Raw genomic sequence first — 21850 nt, 5'->3', positions numbered from 1 at the left:
TTGAAAAAAAAAACTGAAAAGAATATTAAGAACAAAAAAAGTGAAGTACCCACGGTGTTGTCAGTTTGAATGCGTTGGACATACTGATTATCATAATGTAGCTGCATATTGTACATTACATTATATAAATACGATGATAAAAATGTGATCAATAGATGAGAGAATGTTGCTCTGTCCACTACATTACAAAAAATGTCGCATCGGCCCATTAATTGACATGTAAATTGCAGTGAGTGGTAACCGACGGTGCAATGACTTACTGTTTCTAGTTAACAAAAATTTGTTTCTATTTTTTTATGTTTTCAGTGGTATACGTCACACAAGAAAAAGAAATTGAACAAGTAAATCTATTCGGTATGGTTGTCTCACTGCTTGTGACTACTGGCAGGTGATGTAATTGCACCCTCCTTCACCTGCTCGCGCGATAGAACTAACAGTCAGTCAACCATGTATTATCTCTCTCTCTTTTTTCTCTCATATACACACACGCGCAGTGTAAAAGAGAATACCATTTATTTATTGCACCTTGATAAGGTAAAAATTAAAATATTGTCGACATTCCGAAATTATGCATCGATCGTGGCGGGAAATGCAGATTGAAAGAAAACATTCGAACGGGAGAAAAAATGCGGAATAAAGTAAAAAGAAAAATTAGAAAAGAACCTCTCGCAGCAAAGAGAGATAGGCCTCGCAATTTCTAAGCCAGCAATCCAAACTGGCATGGCAGTCTGCCAGATGAAGCCATTTTTCGCAAAGCCCTTCAATCTCCTAATGTTTTCCTGTCCTTAAGAATACATTGTTTTTACGAAATAATCTTCCCCCCTAACTGATCAAATCGCCTTTCCGTCATATGCGAAGATTCGTATAATTATATATGAATGTTTAAACAATTTGTGAAATATACTGTAATTGTGCTTTATGTAGTCTATATGTTATTTGCCGTTAAAAATGGTTTTGTTTTTGTTCTGGCTGGTTCGTCGAGTAGAATATTTCACGGAGGTGACCTCCCTTCGTTTCCTGGGATGCATGCATATCGTGCAGGGAATGATAGGGTAAAGGAAAAACTTGTACAACGTTGTACGAGTTAGCATTTTATCGTGCCTCTATTCTCATCGCTTTGCCTGCGCGCATCCCTTATTCAAATGATACTTCAAATGAAGAAGCACTATTACTTTTCTATTTTAATTACCGAAGACTGCGCACCGCCTATACCGCATGGTTCATTTAGCTTTCTAAGTTGTCATCTCCCTTCTTTTTCAATCCGATTAAGCACAGATTAGAGTTACGAGTAACGTAAGATTCTTAGATTTTTATTCTTTTTTTAGAGACAAGTTTGACGTAATATGTTCTTAGAATAGTCGATTTGCGTGTGTCAAATTTTTCCGACTTCCAGTAACGTGTGTATATTTAACAATTAGAGGTAACACGGACCTTAATCAGAATATTATTTACTACAACTTTGTCAGAACAAAAATAAAGAATTTAATGCGTATCACACGATTCTTTTACAACTAACATGAGTAATCGAGTTCGCTCCATAAATAACCGGCAGAAATGTGTAGAGAAACCGCTGCCTCTATTATGTTTTGTTCGTCAGATATACACGTAATTATTTAGTTCCCTTATTTTAATGATACGTTATATTAAGTTATCGATGGATTAATTAGAGACAGATATTAAAATTTTCGTATGTATGCGTGGAGACAGCGATAATTAATTAAATACTTATTGATACAGTCATTGCATCGCTCTTATGCGTATGACCTGTGTGTCACGACATTTTCTTATGTGCAACGTGCAACCTTCGCTGTACAAGTAAAGTACTCGATACGGTGCATTGTCATTTAACACTAAACGTACGTTATGCACGAGTGTGAGTGAATCCGGTTTCGTTACACCTTTGTTTGGTGAATGAATGAAATAAAACGATGTAAAAAGAATCGAACTTTCATGGATTGTTGGAGGATTTCGAATCAATTTATTTTTACTCGATTGCCTAATCGAAACGTAAAATATTTCATTCAGGTTGCTGCGTCTCACGCCGATTCATCGAATAAATATTTCGTCTACCGTCGATTTGGATAGTCGTCAAGAGAATCGGATACTTTTACGTTCAAGAATTATTTCTTCGTCGACACACGCTACGGTGACAGATTTAGAATAAGCGGGAACCGTGTAAATATGATTTACATCTGTTGGTCAAGATTCAAGATTCGCAAAACAGGTTGAATGATTTTATTGAATCTTTTTTCACATAGCTGGAGGTGAAAGTTGATGGAAAGTGGATTTTCTGCAGAAAATTTGCTTAGATCGCACGCAGAGATTACTAAAAGAAAAAGCAGCTCACTTTTAAGAATGTTATTATTAGTTTGAACCTTTCATAAAGATAATGATAGATCTTTTAAGATATAAAACAGTGTCGTAAAACGAAGATATACTTAGCACATAATTGGCAGATTTAAATGGATTTCTGCTTACTAACTCGACGCATCATAAACTTGGCTATCGATGTGTCGACTATTGTCTGGATTTTTTACCACATCGAAGCTACAATGGCGAAAAAAAGATGGCGCTATCGATCAAACTCGAGGTCAAGTCATTTGGTATCTTAGCCGCCGTGTTTATGGTGCGTGGAACGTGGGTACGGCTAGTGAAACGGCGCGAAGCCGGTGTATCTCGTACTTTTAGAATTATTAACAACCTGCCGAGTAACGATAGTGTACTTATTGAAGTTTTTTGTGATATATACCACTCGCAGGCAACGGGCAATAACGAACGGAACTCATCATCGAAGCCTTTCAGATTCGCGCGCTCGCAATAACCTCGCAATCTCCAACGTAAACCGTTGATCGCCGAATAACAAATAAGCCAGTGAAGAATTCGTCGATCGCAGATAGCAAGGTAAGCGAAAATCCTTCACGAAATGGTAATTGCTACTTGCATACGTTCGACGCTATGTCGTTTCATTTTCGAGGTTATCGCGTGCACGTACAGTGGACGCAAAAAGTACACTCGTCTCGTCTTGTCTATCATTTTTTTTATCATTTGATAATACTTTCGAATTACTGTATAAATTAGGTAATGTGAAAGTATGACATTAGTAACTTGCGTACGAAGACGGATCGCGGCACGGTAGTTTTTTAATCCGAGTAGAAATAAACGTTGCATAGTAAACGTAAGTTGTACTAAGTACGTGCTATTCTGCGCGTAATTCACGACTGTTTTTGCAAGAATTATGAAATATCTTTCCGCAACTTGTCGGTTACTGCAATTATTACGGACACAGACGTTTCACAGATCACCGTGAAAAGTTATTTAACAATTCGGTGCTAAATTTAAAGAGAGACGTTTGAATATTGCACAGGAAACGTACGTCATAAAGTAGAAGTCATAAATTGTATTTCAGTCAAGTCTTAAAAGTGTTTCTTCCGACGTTCGTTTCAAGACTCGCATCAGAAATCGTTATCGGCGCCTGACCTATATTTAGATTACATCCAAATTTCGATGGCCCTTGAGCCACAAGTGGAAAATTATCCGATCTAAAGAATGACGTTGTCAAAAATGTGAAAACCCTCCGTTTTATGCACCGCCCGATAAATTGCCTAAGTTTACACTGTCTGTGTTTTCCCATCGACGGGGCATGGTTATCAATTTCCGTTGGACATTGGAAAAATATTATTCCACACCGGATTGCTGTTGTTTTATCGAGCGAAATTCCAAAGGGTTAAAATTTCGGATGGGTTAGTCAACCATGAATGGCGTACAAGTTTAGTAACGTCATAAATAATAAAACAATTATTCCCTGCTGCAACTCGCGACACTTCCTCAGGTATAAACGCCTACCTTATCGTGGAAAGTTAAATCTGAGACAATGGCACGTTTTCTACCGCATAAAATGTGTGCTGCATATCAAATCGAAATGTGCATACAACTGTCTACAATCATCAACCAGTTCTATTCAAATTTATATATTTTTAGCTATTATTATCATAAAAAATGGCAAGTATCCACGCAGTTTTGAGCCACATTGTAGACAGAGGCATTGAGTATTGCGAGATCGAGATTACGAGCGTGGACAGTCGCAATCGCGGCTGTGATTTTGCTCATTTCGCTTGATCATTGCCGTGCGCGCATAATGCCGGTAGAATGGCGCCAACATTCCCATCTGTCGACGTGTACGCTCCGTAAAATGTTGGATCGCGACGCACCGTGTTGCGCGGCAATACCGATAACGGCGGTGCGTGTGGGTGGTGTGCCACATACGGAATATAAAGACACTCGACGACCGGTCGAATGCGGGTAAACTCTAACGGGTTGTAGGAATGCCGCATAATTCAGCTATTAATTGACGTCTGGTCGCCACTCATGCAAATCCGATTAATGGAAGCTGCGTTTCCTCCCGCTTCTGCGTATAATTGCTCACCTTCGACATTTACCACGTCGTCACGCGATCCGTTATACTTATTTTTACTTCTCTAGACATTCATATTTGATCATCTATTTAGAGACATTACCGCGTTATTAAATCCGTACTTTGAAGCGCCTCCTTGGCAAACCTGTACGAAAATCGTTTTCTACGTTTGGCCGATGATTAGTTGGCGCCGGAGGAACGTTTATAAATAGACTGCTAATTTTTGTGTAAAATGAAATCATATGTAATCTTAATCGTAAATTCCGCACAAGAATCTGCTGTCTATTGATAAATGCGGCGAGGGTATCGATCCCGTGAGGGCAATCTGCACGGCAGATGAGGATAAAGCTCGAAATATCGTCAGTCAATTTCGCGTGTGTACTTTACAACGAACTCGGCGGTCTTCCAACATTCCTTTCGTACACGCGCTAGAGAATTACGAGCCATCGATCTCGCACGTGCGCTCAAACCCGACCGGATCCCTATAACTCCCTTTGTGAAAACTCTAGCGAGTGACTTTTCGTCGCTGGGGATCGTAACGTTCGCGGGACGTGAGTAATGTTCCGGCGCGAGACCGGGCCACTTAGGCCTCGGTGTAAGCCAGACATTTACATAAACACGTGTGCTCGAAAAGTACATACTTTCGGTAAGGGTAATCCACGTTGTCGATATCCTTCTTAAATCAAACCGGCATTAATCAGTACGATTAGACACTTCTTGGTAATGTTATCCCTAATCATTTACTCTCAGCCACGAATCTGTTGTTACAAGTCGCATTTCAATGCTCGAACATAGTTTAACGCGATGGATATATCGATTCGATTCTACGAAGATCTAATGAAAATTGAAAAATATTATCTGACGTTACCGCACGCGCGCCGACTAATAGATCAATGTATATTTGCGAAGCAAAGGGGCGAGTATACACGTAGGCATGAGATCGGGTGTGTACTTAGAATGTTTATGCACATACATTATCAGTGCTTTATTTATATTTGTGCATTTTATGTTCATGTGCTAGAGTCATACCGCAAAAGTTGTTGACAGTTCTTGACACTCGATAACTGAGAGAGTTTCTTTCCAACGCATTTTTATTCTTTAGAGCAAACCATTGACGTACCGTGAAAATGGAAATACGTCGTGCACTTTATCTTATTTCCGATGATTTATGTGTAATGAGATCCGCAAGAAAGTGTTAAGGAAAATAGTAAAATGTAGGCTGTCATAAATATCTGCTTTCTAAACCCGTCGTCGACGTTTAAAAAGCAGCCTTACCTTTAAACCGAATCGAGACAACCCGTGACAAGTGGACGCGACGGGACGCGATACGGGTCTCGGTTTCGTTCACGGCTTTACGTGAAATTAAGATCGATTTCATGTCTAACGAGCGTCGCCCTTGCTCGGACAAGTACGAACGCTGGGGAAATGCAGAGACGAGATCGCGAAGGTGTCGTGGGTCGTTAAACCGAGGCACGCCACTAATGGCGAACTCACAAGTCGCGGTTCAATGCGATTTATTTTTAACTAACAAATTCATTTTTGACTAAACGCAAAATGTTTAGTGACGAGAAAGTGCGAAAGATGTAAAAAAAGAAGAAGCGCATAAGTACGTGCGACAGATAATACTTCCTCGACGCGTGTAATGTATCCGTCACTTGACGCCGGCGCCTGCATGCATTGCTCTTTCGCGACCTGTCTCCGTCTGGTCTCGACTATTTCGTGCACCGTCTCTCTCGCCGCGTATTTATAGTACATTATTATTATAGTATGTTTACGCGACATGGCACAGATTCCTCGGCTACGCCCCCTGAGAAACCTATATGGTTCTCTCCGGTGTGCGCCAAAACGTTCGATTCGTGCGACGAGATTACATCAGTTTGCTTCGCATTCGCGAATGTTGAACGACAAAAATCTACTAATTAATAACATAATCCCATGAATTATTTAATAATTCAAAAACGTTACAACGAATTTAGAATAGATCGATTTCGTTGTAGCGTTTGCAAATCAGTGATGGACGTGGCTGTACGGTGTCAGACGTCGCGTGGCCCTGGGTGCCGTTTATTCTTGGTCGAGAACGTAAATGGACATTATTAGATACTGATTTTTCAACGAACGGCTATTATTGCGACACGCGATGGCGCCTATCTTGTACGTATTGTACGTAGTTGTGTAATTGAATTGCGTAGCACGTAAGAGGGGAGGACGATGATCCTTTACCATCAAGACAATTGCTTATATATGTATGAAAGTCGTTATGCAACTGCCAAACTGTGTGGTAGGAATTTTTAAATTAACGGGCAGAAGTTTAGACGAATTTTCATCGAGAACCGTAGCCAGAAGGAAGGGAAGCAAATTGGAAAAAGAAATCGCGTCAGGTCTGTTTATTTGAACGTTTCCTCTTTGGCGCCGTAATTAATCGACCTCATTGCTGACAGCGACTCGGTCGCGACTGTTTTTATTCCGATCACTTATCGGCAATGAATTTGTCTGGACGTCGTAACTAAAATAACGTTATCGAGCCGATTTTTCTTCTATCTGAGTTCCATATTCTATGCATCGGTTAACCGTGTAACGGAACGTCCGTTCGGAAACGCGATTTCTCTTCGTTATACTTTCGACTGGATTATTTTCCTCCTACGACTGTTTGAAATGGATTTATAGTTAGAAGTCCTTGAACAAGAAATAGATCAGCGATCGTACAAAAACCAAAACGATTACGTTTCGCAGTTTTTTACTATAATATTAATCAATCGTTGAACGAACACGAGCTCGGTGACGAGCAATTGCGAATCGTTATCTCTGTTTCAAAGGCGGTTAATCCTGATGTAGGTGCATAGGAATGCATAATGAGCCACTGATAGAACGTAAATGAGCGGATCGCGTTTGTTGTTTAACGATAAGGTTTGTGACAGCGCGTGGAACGAGATCGACAGGGTTAATAGTCGATCGGTTCCACGCGGGGAACATACATAATCGGATTCCAGCGTGTTCTAGCCTCCCCTTCGGCCCGTTATGTCGTTCGATAGATCAGAGCGGCCGATTATACGATACCGGCTCATTAATTTCAGTGTTAACTCATTTCGAGTTTAATTCGATTGAAATATTCATGTACGTGGTAGCTGAACGAATTAATATTTATGCGTGCAACATTTCGCGCGGTTCTATTTCTAGAAAATGGTACACGAACGGTTAGCCTATTAGATAACACGTCGACCATCACCTAAAACATTTCCCGTGCAATTAAAGTTAGCGGGAACCACCTCGTATCGCGTCTATCAATTGCTCAAGGATAGACAAGCGTTATGACTGTTTCTCGTACCGCACCGATCACTGTCCGATTAGAATTAGGCTTATCGGAGGCAAGGCGCAGGTTCGTCCAAATTTATCAGATCAGAATTATGTCTGTTTGCTTAAATTTGTTGAAACTCGTCTATCCAGCCCTTTGCCTTCGGTTTCAGAAATTCGCACTGGCGCCGATCCAAGGCGCCGGATGCAAATAGAGAAATAGCCGTGATTGCAGTTTCATTGCATTTTCCCGATGCGCAACACGGATCCCGTCGATAAATCATTCTAGCGGCGCCGACGCTTGGAATATCAATCGCAACGCCTTTGTAGTTTCTTTTTTTAAGTATTACCGCAGACAGATCATAACTCGCGATTAACCCGACGTAGACGGATAACGAGTCTACGAGAAATAACAATCGTCCCCTCGATATCTCTATCGCGGGATCGATAATAAATTCCTCCTTTCAACGAAAACCAGTTTCAATGAAATATCGTTTGAAAAAATTTCAGATCACTGGACGCATCAACCGACGGAACGTTCGCGCAGCATCGGCATTCACCGAGTGCCGCGTTTACCTGAATGAACGAGCGCCGCCGTCTCGGTGGGGAAAGTATTTTCAAGAAAGGCGGAGGTGCGCGAGGCGGGCAGGTGTCTCGAGGCGCCGGAAGGTCGTAAACTGATTCGGACCACGAGGTTTGCTGGCAAGACGGGTACCGGAGGCGCGGCTCGTTATTTACACCTCGTGCGGCGCTGTAAAATCGCGTACTTAACACGCGTGTACCTGGTGTCCCTGCAAACGCGTTCGGGTCCGTTTAAATTACCGAGAGGGACCATTTTTCTTCGATCAAACGTGCTTCCGTGCTCGGGTGCCGGATTATCCCGATACCCGAAGCCGGCCAGGTGAAACTACCCGACTGCGGAGTGGTAGTAACTTTATTCATCGGGGCCCCAGGCTCAGTTTTTCGTAGAAGCGGCCCCATTGTCTCGGAGATTAATGGTGCCGCGGAAACCGTTCATTCCGGAGACCCCGAGAGATTTCGCTCCTTTTGTGCCTGCGATCATGCTTCGCTTTGCACCTTTTGCCAGCCGGTACCTCGGCATCGGCGAGCAAAACGGGGTGGCCGGCCTCGTTTCGGGCCCATTCAACGGCCCTCCTGGACGTGCCGCTTCGAGGGATGCGCTCGGTCCGGTTCCTCGTCCTTTTCACGCGCGTGCCCGCTCGTGGCGACTTCTTAATTGCCGGACGAAATTAATCACCGGTCCTCGGCCCAGCCTTTGTATACAACGCGTTTGCGATTCGGACGATTTAACGCCGCCCTGCCAGGATACGAGCTTCGACCCAGGCTGAGGAGTCCAAAGGATCTACGGGGTGTCCCCAATATTTTCGACCTGTTTTGGGTAAGTGTAATCGACAATTATGTTTATTCTTTTTTTACGCACAGTGCTGAGTACTATAACAACCAGTGTTTATGAGCTTTACGATCGTACCACGTTTACAATACGTTTTTGTACTTGTAAACGGAGATATGCAATTTTTAGACTCATTCTATTAAAAATGTAACACGAGTCGAACGATGCACGTTCGTCTTGATTTTCACTGGGTGAAAGTGAAAGGTATCCGGATTCTGTTAGGCCCGGTTTAGCTATCGTTGCTTTTCCGCGGCGCCAGCAGCACTCGAGGCTGCTGACGCGCCGAGATTAACGCAGCAATCCGTCTCGTAAACGATCGGACGGCGAAATAATGCGATCGTCTCTCGCTCGAGAGTGTGTTTTTGAATACAAACGTCGGGACGGAAGCCGAGGCGCTGTTAATTTAAACCAAAGGTCACCCTGTCATTGACCAAGGATATATCGATCTTGCGCTATGCGCTATCATATTTTAAGCCCGCAATTAAACCGACAATCTACATTTCTCGTCGTCTATTCTTAGCAGCTATTTACTATTAGGTATAATTTTCATTGATTGCTTTCAAATACGAATAACAATTCGTTCCTCAGCCGTTCTATTGGACGTGCTGGAGTTTAAAATTTCCTACGTAGACATGATTTATATCCACTAAAAGAGATTGATAACGATGTAAATAGTATAACAAGTATAAATTTTCGATAGTCGAATATTGCTAAACTATTCGATTCGTTAGAACTCGTGGGGAATCGAAATGTTCATCGGGTGTGGCTTTTGGCCCGAATTCAGTTAAATATTTGTTCGGTGCGCGATACACACTTCCTTTGAAAAAACTTTGACCTTCATCTATACGGATCTAGAGGAGGCATAGAATACATCTCATCAGTGGAAGATCAATTTATGCAGCGTATCCGATTAACACGTTCGAAATATGAAATAAAAAATGAAGCCAAGAGCGAGGATTGGAATAAAGGCGAGCGTGAATGTGAGTGCCAGTCGGAAAAGAGAGGGTCCACATTTGGCGTGCGCCGACAATACCTCGGTCCACGCATTCCACGACGAGCCCCGACAATGAGCATTGTGTGTCTCCAGCGCGCTCTCTAGGTGAGCAACGTCGAGCTTGACTTTATTTCTCCGTATAGCCAGCCGCGAGAAGGGATATCATTGTTAAAGAAGGGACCGACGCAGAAGGGTCCGAGAAGCGTTACATCCGCTCATCGAGCGTTGAATAGGCCGCGCGTCGTTTTCTCCTCTTTCTATCCGGTGGCTCCTGACTCGCCGAGAATCTATTAGATTTGTCATAGCCCGGCATCGTGAATAATCCTAGGGAAGGATGATCCCTTTTGCGCTCGTCGTTCATCCTCCCTTCTTCTTTTTTCTCCGTTCTAACACTCCGCCCCGGTTCTCTCCCCTTTGTCGCCCTCTTTTTTTCCATTCTTCGTACCTGCGAAAACGTAAGATGCAGCGTCAGAATCCAATAGTTGCGCCGCCGCAAAAGGGGTTCCCGATGATTCCCCGAAGTAATTGAGTTTCTTCTTGTTTCATTCGGCGTGTGGTCCGCTCGCGCAAATGATTCCTCTCTTTCGCCCGTGCACGCGCGACCGCCACCGTGGGCGACACACCGCGATAGCGAATTGAAATAAATCATCTCATGCCCTTTTGTGCCAACCCACCACTTCACGCCAGTCTGCTGTCTCCCTTCCCTCTTATTCCTTTCTATCTACGGTTTTGATCTTTGTCCGCTCGCCGATTACACTTTTCGGACCATTTTCATTCTTTACTCGAACTGCAACTTCTCTTATTTCACGTATTGCTGGCCATTAGTATTCACTCATTGTATTTCTCATAGTAATTCATATAATAATTGATATTATATTTCATTTTTAATAAACATCTCAAATTGCATTTACGTGTCTCTGATACTTACGGCAGTGTAAAACTGGAGCGAGTTTACTCATCGGCAATCAAAAGGATAGTAAAGATGTAGCAAGAGACGTAATAATAACAGTTTTGATAGGGTGAGTTAAATGTGGAATCAGCAGACGTCGGATCAAAGCGAATGCAATCTTTACGACATCGGTTGCACTTTTACGGATTTATTTTAGTAAACAGAGTCGAAGTCAGCGCGCTCATTAAATCCGTGGATTACTGAAAAGCGTTGAGATCGTAATAAGAAATTGCGAAATCGATTGCCTGACGTAATTGTAAGTCTCGTTGACAATGACACGTTTAACGAATCATCTTACATAATCATTCGCAAAATATTATCTTCTCTTATTCTTTATGAATTGTTTATGATTCAAGTAATTTTGCCTAAAACTCATAGCTTACTGTTCGTATGGTCCTTTTTAAGGAGAGGTAGGATAGGATAGAGGATAAATCTGTTGGATAGAAACCGATCGACAGCTTTTCCAAGCGATCACCCGAGCTGGCAAAGCCAATCATTGGCGGCAGATGCGCGCGCGCGCGCAAGGGATTACCTTTGGTCAGTCATCAGTGGCGCACGAAACGCGTAAACATCGCGAGAAAAGAGTTTATCGCCGGATTAGATAGATGTTTTATCGTCAGTTCGGATTTGGGTAGAAAAAAGGCGTAATGGTAATAAAAGCATGGTGGCCGCGCGTCAAGAATGAAAGGAGGGTAGAGAAAACGGTCGGAGGCGCGACGCGGCGGCGGTCGCGAACAAAATCTGCCGTAAAATTCGTTTCGAGGCGGAAGATATTTTTCTTGGAAATGAATTCACGGAGCGTCGTTCACGACGAATGTGCATCCGGCTTAATGCCTTCGTTGCAGAGCGAAGAATGCCGCAGGTATCTCACGTGGAATCTGCGAAAGCGTTCGTCCCCTTCTCGCCTTCTTCTCGCGGGAGACCCGGCCTCTCTTCGCCATTTTTCTTTTCTCACCTTAAGGCCTCGCACGCACACACGCTCCTCTCGCCATCGCGCCACCCCTCCACCGCTCCTTCTATCTTCGTCGCTTCGACTATACAGTGGCTGCAAAAAGTGTTGCAGCAACTTCCCAACGTGTCCTTTCATCGAGATTCTAATCGCAATCGCTTCTGTACTCGGATCCGAGTACCCACGTCCACGATGGAAAAATCGGTGATCTCGCATTTTCTCGTTTAACGTTTTCACGCTGTGACGAATAGACGCGGTACTTTTCGTGGGAACTGTACTCTGTACACGTCTCTCTCGCTCTCCCGCGTTCTCTTCTCTAGCCAAGCGTGCACGGGCAAAAAGTATAATAACGGCGCGACGATGAGACGACCGCGCCACGATGTCGACAGACTGTCCTGCGAATTTTTACAAGCCGCTTAGCAATTAGTCACCCCGTCTTAGGGACGATTCCGTAACGAGTTTGCCGGTGCCAGTCCCGTCGCGACGCGACGCCGCGCCGGAGCCAGAGGATACACGAGAGGTGCCGAGGATACACGCGTTCCTCCTCCGTGGACCCCGCGCTCCTGCTCTTCTTATTCTCCTTTCTTTCGCTACCTCCCCCGGGCCCCCGGCACCGTGGTTTCGAATCTGTATCCGGTCGATCTTTGCTGTTCGAACTGCCGAATAAACGAAGAAAAAGGGGGACGGTGTTCGTTTCGTGAACACCCTTTTCGTCGGTCTATTTTTAGGCGCCGAGGTGAGATTCGATGGAGTAACCGGGTTGAAGATTCGCGAGGGAAGATCCCTTGCCTTAGGCTACCGTCACAATGTTCTCCATACTTGTAACCCTTAAACTGTTAGGGACAGTTCATTTAGTTCACGTACTTTGATTCACGCTATTCCCATTGCTCGTGATAACTCTGCCTTGGATATGAATTACTCATTAAAAAGTGCATCAGACATAAAAGCCGTATGTTCAACTTTGAACACTTAACAACTTAGACTTGTAAGGATGAATCGAAAATCGTGGATTACTTCTAACTAATCTGTTTTACGTATGCGACGCCCGTACGATGGATTTGCATCAAGCGCGTTTAACGTCTACGTCTACGTCATTCCGGTGCGTGTAGCGAATCGACGAGCACCCGAATGGAAACCACCGCGATCGCGGCTTCATTCACAGTATCGGCTCATTGATATAGTCACACAGATTCTTATCCACATCCGGGAATTCCTTTCGACATTTTCCATCGCGTTACATCATTCGACAAAAACTGCTTACCGTCGATCCGTGGTCGAGATCGCGTTATTAGAAATGCACGTATGAAATAATATACAACAATAGTATTCTGATAATTGCATGTATTGCTTTATTGTACGTAATACTGATTTATTACATTACAAATTTATCTGCACATGGAAGAGAGTACGGAGAGCGTGGAAAAGAATTAAAAGAATGACGGAGAGAATATGTATACATGGCGAATCAGTAAGAAATTTAATGAGAAAGGTACGTTTGAATTTGTCAAAATACAAGAATACATTTCATCCAATAATCTCCATCATATAACGACTTTTGCATACAGTACGTTTTAATCAAGCAAAATCTGAACAACAAGTTTATTACTTCTTATTGGCTCACTATCAATAAGTTTCAATAGTTGGAAAATACTGGCGAGAGGTGTGGGTGAACACGACAAGTCGAGTTTCGTGTTCGCCAGTCTGATAGCGATGTGACACGGGTTCTCCAACGATGGTGGTGGTGCCGAAAGCGCGGAAGGTGGGAAACGCGATAGTGGTGGTTAAGCCGGAGGTGGGAGAAGCACCCACACGCGTAGCGCGCTCGCACACCTCGCACACGAAGCACAGTCATTTGCGACACCCACCGCGATCGAGGTATCACACGGGTTCTCTCAGTTTAACCCCTGTCCTTTTTTTTTCTCCCTCGCTTTGCATACAGCGAGAACCAAAAGTGAATACACGTATCGAGAGATTTTACAAATTGGATGATAGATACAACGCGGAGTGAAGCGCTCGATACGTTGTAAAACATTCAAAGATTTATGTACGTTCGCTTTTGACTTCCACTGTACGCATCTCTTTGCGACACTCCGGAGGAACTTAGAGATGGGAACACAGTGTATCCTGGTATCCTCTATACGCGCGCACGCGGTACATACATATGTATTAAGAAAGCGTACGCGCGCGCACTTGCACGATAACGCCGCGTCGCGAGTACACGGAGCTTGTAAACGCTTGTACGCACACACGGAGAGGTTCGGTCCCGGTGCCGCAGCGTGGTCGGCTATCCCCATAAAAGCGACGGACTCGACCGGGCTGCCGACAGTTGTCATCGTCGAGCTACATCGGAGCAACGTGTACCGTTTGCGCTCTTCTAGCCGTCTTTCCTTCGTGATAGTACGATATATCAGGGTGTTACCTTGTTCATACATTTTTTTTATCGGACAAGAACCGGAGAATACGTTTGATTTAAAGAAAAACGGAGGAAATTCTTTTTGAATAATCGTTTTCCAAGACGAAGGAGAAGAGAACCGATAAAATTTGCTCGTTGGCAAATAACAATATCACGGAAAATCGTCAAGATTTGACTTTAGAAGGTTTGATTCGAAATCCGGAAGCGAGATCGATCTTCGATTCCGTGGTACACGTGGTTGAAAACTATTATAAGAGAGTCGCCGGTAATACCGAGCGCGAGCGGCAGACAGAGCGACGCTTCCGCGGACGCAGCCGTGTATCCTGTCTCGTCTTTCGGTGCGTATAGAATTAAATTTGTCGGTGGCAGGTAGACGTGTACATCGCGTCGCGTGGTACGAAAAAGCGAATCGTCCTCGTGGCGCAAGCGCGAAACCAGAAGCTTTTTCGAGCGAGAGCCAGCCGGAGACGGTGGTACGTTGTGCCGATGATCGGGACACATCGGATTCAGCGGCGGCACGGGCGTAGAGAGCAAGTCGGGTAACAGCTTCCCACCGAGTCAGTCACTCAGTTGCGGCAGTCACGCGGCGACCGTATCAGACGCACGCTGCTCCGTTGGTTCGCGTGGAAACAGGTCGGTGGTGAACCAAATATAATCCTGCGAGCAACTTGGGAAAAGTGTCGCTAATTAAAAATATGTAACGTCGTCTGGCCGAGGTTTCGATATGAGCCGGCGAGTCGAACGCTAGTCTTATCGGTGTGCAACTGTTCGGTTCTCAGGCTCGAGGTAACGGATCGGATGCTCGTGCCGGCATTGTTGCACCGCGAGCTCTCGTAAGAGTTGCGAGGCGGAGTTGCGTGGAAGAAGTGCGCCGGTTAAAACGGAGACAGAGCAAGAGAGAGAGACGGAGTGGTGAGCTCTCGAAACTCGTCGTCGTCGCCTCGCTGGTTGTGTACCTACCGCCTTATAAAACGCTCGCGCAGTAACACGGGAAAGAAGAGCGCCGGGGACATTAGACTCGTACGAACTCGGTGAAAGAAACGATAGCGCGAAAAAAGGAGTGCACGCGTGGAAAGAAGGAGGGAAGGAATGAGATAAATACACCGTCGAGCGTCGGTATCGTTGGAGGAAAAGAGACGAACGAACCTGCGTGTTGTGTACCTTAGCCTATTAAGCCGTCGAATGCGCTCGTTGTAGGTGTCTCGAACGGAACGCGACACGTCGCGTTATCTGCAGTAAATATTGTGGCTAGCGAACGACCTTTTGCCGCACCGATCGTTTCTAACCATATTATTGCGTTTTGCTCGCAGTTTTTGTTCGCGAAAATCGTGCGGCGTGTCTGCCTTTCAAATTCGTGGCTATCTTTCACGGACCGTGGATTGTCGCTTCGTCACGTGGCACAGAGAGGAGACGCGGTGGTGTGAGACGAGAGGCAGTGGCTAAGGAGAGTGCAGAAAGTTTTGTGCAGTGAACGGTCGTTAATAGACCAGTGCCGTGGCTCCGAATAACAGACTAGAGAAAGAGAAGCACTAGCAGTGTTTCGAAAGGAGATAGACGGTGCGAGATAGAACGCGACGCGAGAGAGAAGCGCGTTTAGAAACATCCGTGTGTGCCAGACGAGAGACAGAAGATACGCTTCACCGTCGGACTTTTTGAAAGTTGCCGAGATGCGTTTCCACGGTGGTCTGCTGGTGATCTTGCTCGTCATCGTCTCCTGTCCTTTGACCGTTCGCACGCGCAGGGTCGCGCCTTTGATCGAGGAGGACTGGGCCAGGAGACCTCACCGCGCCGCCGGTAAGCCTCGCTCAATTAAAAGATACATTCCACGTTAGCGAGTCAATTTGCGGAATCAGTTATCGCGCGTGTCGCGGTTTCGGGCTTGGGATTTCGTCAGAACGCGAGCAGTTTCTTTTCCTTTAAAGGTTGGAGAACGCTCGAAAATAACGAGGCTCTTCGCCGTGACTCTCGTATTTACGTAACAAAGTCGCCACGTGAAAAAGGCGGGAATCGAACTCCTCTCGATCGTCTACTTTGAATCGGTGCCGCGTGACTCATTCTCGTTCTCCCCTTTGCCGGCGAGGAAACGCCGCGCCGCGCCGGTGCATATCCTTCTGAAACTTCTCGCGATCTTATCTCGGCCTCGACTATCTTCCAAAATTACACGCTAAACCGAACCCCCGTTATCGAGTTGAAAACATAAAAGGTTTATGCTTTGTTCCTTGTAACGCTCGCGCGACTGTTGGAGGATAAAAAGAGATGGCAGGAAGATGCGTGCTCGTTCTTAAACACTCGTACTCACTGACCCAGATGTCAGAATAAGTTAATAATGCGTATTGAAGTTACCGCATTCGTCGCTGTTTGTTCTTACCGTCGAACGAATTCAGAATGCGTTCGCCGCACGATACTTCGGATCGTTCTCTTAATTATCTCAAGTAATCCGTTGCGTTGTAGAACAGACGTACGCAGAGATCGAACAATTTGAGCAAAAATGTTTGCAGCGAGGAAATGCGGTTGTGCAGCCGGGGATTAATTACAGTTGCTTCTAGATTACGTAGCGTAATACTTACCTTTAATAACGATCGGATTACCCGATGAGATATCGTATTCAGACTGGCAGTAATCAATTTAACGAATGAAGACCGAAAAACGGCGGGACCATACCAAACCAATGTTAATCGAGTCAATTATGCACCTGTCTATCGACCGTCTAATTTAATTTACTAATAAGAAAGAAAACAGGTTTCGTTTCTAGTTCTGCCCTTCTAGTGGAAACAAATTATTCAGTCTTATGATTTATTGATAGCTTTTAAATTATTTAAAGTAAAGTTGCTCCTTTCAATTCAATATAAAATAGCTATTTGATAAAATTGAATAAGCAAAGTAGGAGAACAATTTACTGTTTGTGGACACTGGTACTTTGTACGGCTCATTTAATGGATACCGTGTACTGTTTTATTTGACGAAAATCTTTCAAGCCTGCCTCGGATGTAGAGTCTCGGACGTGGGTCATCGGGACGCTGTTTACAAAGCGTGCAACTCAAAGTATATTCGCGAAGGCATAAATTATACCGTCGGTTTGGGCTCGAATCTGTAAACATACTTAGCGCGAACGATACGCGGCTCTCGTCGCCGCGTTGACATTTTTGCGACATCGCACGCTGCGTAGTTTCACCGTTTTCTTTCCCGTCGCATCGTTCAGATTGGTTGCGCTCTACGTACACGTATATAATGTATATCGGAACAGCCGATAACCGCACCCACATACCGAGCCAGATTTTTAACGCCCGACTTGGAAACAACTTGTGAACTATACGTTGACCCGAACACTCGTAACAGAAAGATTTACCGCTCTGGGACGCGGCCAGTGAAAAATCCATTTTATTGCCCTCATTTTAAACGCACATCCAGAGACACTTCGCTGATCCCGTCGAAGTTAAAAATCGTTCGGTGCGTCATAGTAATTCATACGATTGACGCAATAATCGATATACATAGGTAGCCATTTTGTATGTTGAATTTAATGTTTCATACTTATAAGTGCAGCGACTAAATTTTCCAATCAATTTAACGAAAGAACCACGGCTTTCCGATTGTCCTCGAATAATAAACAATTTATTTTACGTAACTATTTATCAATAGTCGGAGCAAATGATCCGTTGCAAATGAAATTCTAGATGCTATCTATCAAACGCCACGTTCTATTGCCAGAACGGCGCACATTGTTCCAGTGATAATAGATCCTGAAAATTCGAGCGTTGAAACGTTCCTCGGTATCGTATCGTTCATTTTCTCTGTGCTAACAATTTTTACGTTCGCACGTATCGCTATTAAAAATGTTTCAATGAAACCGTTTCGCATCGATTCAAAGTATCATACCGATAATCAGGTTGAGGTTGATACAATATTTGTCACTTAAAATTCTCGCGCGCACATTTATTTGCCTTCACGTTCGTATTAAGATAAGAACACGGCCATACTCATTTGTGGATATATTTGCATATTTTTTATTTATTAGAAGACATCATCGCGATGCTGGATTGCGGAATTCTGTTTATTATTACGCGCTGTTTGTCGCTTAATTGCGCAATGTTTTTGTAGTTTCGATTGTGAAGCGTATCTCGGAGCCTTCGTCGAGAGTACGTAGAACAAGGTCGGCTAGTGAGGACGTGGCGTTAATTCCTAATAAACCGCGATGCAATTCCGAACTTACTATTTCAGCCAATGATTAATAGACACCCGACGTTTACGCAAATTCCCATTTTTGCACCGAGCCACGGTTAAAAACGAAACAAATTGCATCTACGATTAGAAGTTCCCTTTTCTAAATCAACAGGATACGGATTGTATGCATGTGCAGAAAGACGTAGATTATCAAACGCGGAATGCATATTATTAGTCAGTAATGAAGAAAAGAAACAGAAAATTTCGTTTTATGTTATTCCGAGGTCTGTAAATCAGTTATAAAATAAATTGCACAAGGTTTGGGTTCGACTTACGACGACAGAAAAGTTAGTATCTGATCGGTCAAGTGTGGATCGTCGCACGCAGAGAGATCTAAGTGGTTCGCTCTTCTCCTTTATAAGGATCTATCGTCCAGTATCCTCTGTTACTCTTGTCTTACCTGTTCCACGGTTACTGCCTTATCTAGCCACGGTGCACTCGGTTCGAATCTTCGAAAACCGCGACGCGAAAATCGTTTTTCGATCGCAGGAAAACGAGAATGATCGAGAGCGTCTCTCAGATAGCCGTTTTATCGTCGGATGACATCACGTTGCACCATTTTATTCGATTATCGTGGCAGCAATAAAAACGGGAGCAACGATATCTCTCGCCGTCGAACAAATTAACCGATCGTTATTAACCTCGTATCTCTCGATTCGTGGAAATCTACGGAAATTCTTAATAACTCTGCTCATTCATATTTTCGAGAGTTTTCATTCAAAGAGAAGAACAATCAAATCAGAATTCTTATAAATGCATAAAATCACGAGCCTGCTTGTTAATTACTTGTAACTGACGTCCAAGAGTGAATTTGGAATCATGTTTTTTAGTTTTAACGATGGGATTTTCCCTAATATTTATGTACCGTTTAAAGCGATAGGTAAAAGTTGTTTGGGACGAGTGGTAGTAAAATACTACAATGGGGAAAATCCCATGGTCGGTCGGGTTACCATAAAATCTCCGACAATTAAGCTAACAGTATGGGCCTAATTGCGACCGTGGCGAAAGAAAACGTCGGGACGTGTCTTGGAAGTTCTTTTAAGAAGGAAATAAAACTGGATTAGCCGTAAACGCTCGAAGGGACACAAGAGGAAAATCCCAACTGGTGGTGGACACTCATTTGTCCGTACCTGGCTGACCTGCCTTGATCGATTTCTGGTGGCTAACTATGACTACCCGTCGACCCTGACGATTTCCGTACACATTACCAACAGTTTTTGGTAATCTCTTTATATATGGCCGGTTCCGTACCTCACCAAGGTAGACACAATTGTTCACCCAACAGATTAAGTCGTTTGTTCAAACATCCTTCAAACGCTTCGTTAGAATTACTTATTTTATTTAATTTAAACGTTTAATATTTTTAGGTGTAGGTAAATATATTTATAATATAATTTATAAATAGTTAGGTCCAGAAAAAATGTATCTACAAAGAGATATGAACGGAGATATGCAACGATGATACAAGCGAATATGTTAACAATTTCCAAGCGATGCGATTCGGTTTCAACTAAGTTCCAGACACAACATTCCAGATACAAGGCAACGCGGTGTTGAAGGAGAGAAAGGGAAGCAGAGATGGGATTCTTAATCGCGAGTATTACAGTAGAAAAGCGCGGTGATACACCACCATCGAGGGAATTACCGCGTTCAAACGATTTCCGCGAACACCGTTCTCGGTTTTCGTTTCAGAATTTTTTATGAGTAAATAACCCATAGCGAGCGCTTTAAGGTTCCTTAAGGTCTCGCGTAAATGGATCTTATTCACGTGCAGCGATATCTCCTCTCTCCTCTCGCGATGGTACACACTCACCGTGATTCTCGCAACGCGATTCGCGGCTAATTGGCCGCAGCCACGAGGACAACGTGGCCGTTGTGCGTTAAAGAAGTTTAGCGAGCGAAGTAAGTAGGTAAATCGCGAGCGGACCGCCTCCGGCGTCCGTCCCAAAGCCAAAGCGCTATTCGTCAATCCGCGGTAACAACCAAGGCCTACCACCTCCGTAAAGCGAGTAGTTTGCCCTTGTACGGACAACAGATGACGACGCATCTCCCTTCACCGTTCTTCAATCATTTTAGAATCGATTCAATCGAACTTTTCCGTAAAACAGCTTCTGTCACCTGATCTTTGCATACCCTCGGTGATGCAAGGAATTCTCATCTCGTTACTACTATTTATAATTATCTCAATCGTCAACTTGTAATTCTGTATAAGTACAGCTATTAAATTGTGAATTTGGTCATAAATTGTACCTAATTCACGACCCCGACGTGTCGACCTAATTACGAAAGCTCGGACGTATTTTTAATTCGGGAAATCGCGTATTCTTCCCGCGTTACAACATGCGGGACACGGGATGACTCGTGGTTTCTATCTGGTTAGCTGTCTATTCGTTTGGTCATTCGATTCGTCTAGCGGCGCGTCTGAGATATTTTTTGCCACGATATTCTCGGTGCCGTATTTCATTTTTGTCGATGTGACGTTTATCACGCGTTCTAAAACGACCTCTCTCTTCGTCGAAACGACAGCGGTGGTTTTATTTTAGCCCGGGTATAAATCATAGTCCTTTGAATTTTCACATTCATTTGGAATGTTTCCCTCGAATCTGGGAGACATGAATGTCATAATTCCCGTCGTTTCAGTTTTCTAAGTATCAATTTGAAGCTCCGTCCGTCGATTACATCCCCCGTTCACTCCGTTCGCTTATCAAACCGGTAAATCAAAGTTGAAATCAATCTTGGAAATCGGTGTTTAATCTTTTATTTTATTAAATGTTGTAATTCATGTATTTTGTTCATTGTGCGCACGACGTATTTTCTGTTCAATTTGTAAAGCTGAGACGGAATTAATGCGCGGTGGTCAAGGGAGTTCGAATGGATTTGTTCGGCTTTCTCCGGTAACGTGTCGCGGCTCACATGGTAGCCGATGTTAATCACGCTACTCGCTACTGCATGTCGCGCGGGTACGGTTTAATCGCGTGACAAATATATAGACAGAGCGCGTGTATATCGGGTTGGCTCGGGTCGAACAATTTATATAGGGAGGAATGTGCGCGACTCGGCACACCTCAAAGGATCATACGTCGCGAGTCACGTGTGTTGAGAACTTGGGAAGACGCGCCTCTCTCGATTTATGAATAGGTCCATCTCTTAGCCGTTCAATTCGCACGTGAGAACGCTTTGAACCAGTCAAATAAAAAAGGAACCGAAATAACTC

General features: G+C 44.0%; 1 protein-coding gene across 2 annotated transcripts in view; it reads left to right on the top strand.

Moving 5' to 3' along the window:
- The first annotated feature begins 6 nt into the window (after positions 1-6).
- Positions 7-21850, top strand: part of sog (chordin short gastrulation) — a 58750-nt gene continuing 36906 nt past the window's right edge. Inside the window, exons 1-3 of one of the 2 annotated variants that reach the window (XM_018032129.2) lie at positions 7-2901; positions 8210-9098; positions 15726-16209. In XM_018032129.2, the coding sequence (XP_017887618.1) occupies positions 16083-16209 (127 nt within the window). In that variant the 5' untranslated portion in view covers positions 7-2901; positions 8210-9098; positions 15726-16082. Of the gene's footprint in view, positions 2902-8209; positions 9099-15725; positions 16210-21850 lie in introns of those variants that run through there. The other variant, XM_018032130.2, reaches the window with a different exon arrangement.

The sequence above is a fragment of the Ceratina calcarata genome, unplaced genomic scaffold, assembly GCF_001652005.2.
Source record: "Ceratina calcarata isolate Rehan_Ccalc_2016 unplaced genomic scaffold, ASM165200v1 scaffold569.2, whole genome shotgun sequence".
In the NCBI taxonomy this organism is placed as follows: domain Eukaryota; kingdom Metazoa; phylum Arthropoda; class Insecta; order Hymenoptera; family Apidae; genus Ceratina; species Ceratina calcarata.
This window is presented reverse-complemented; position numbering and strand designations above follow the sequence as displayed.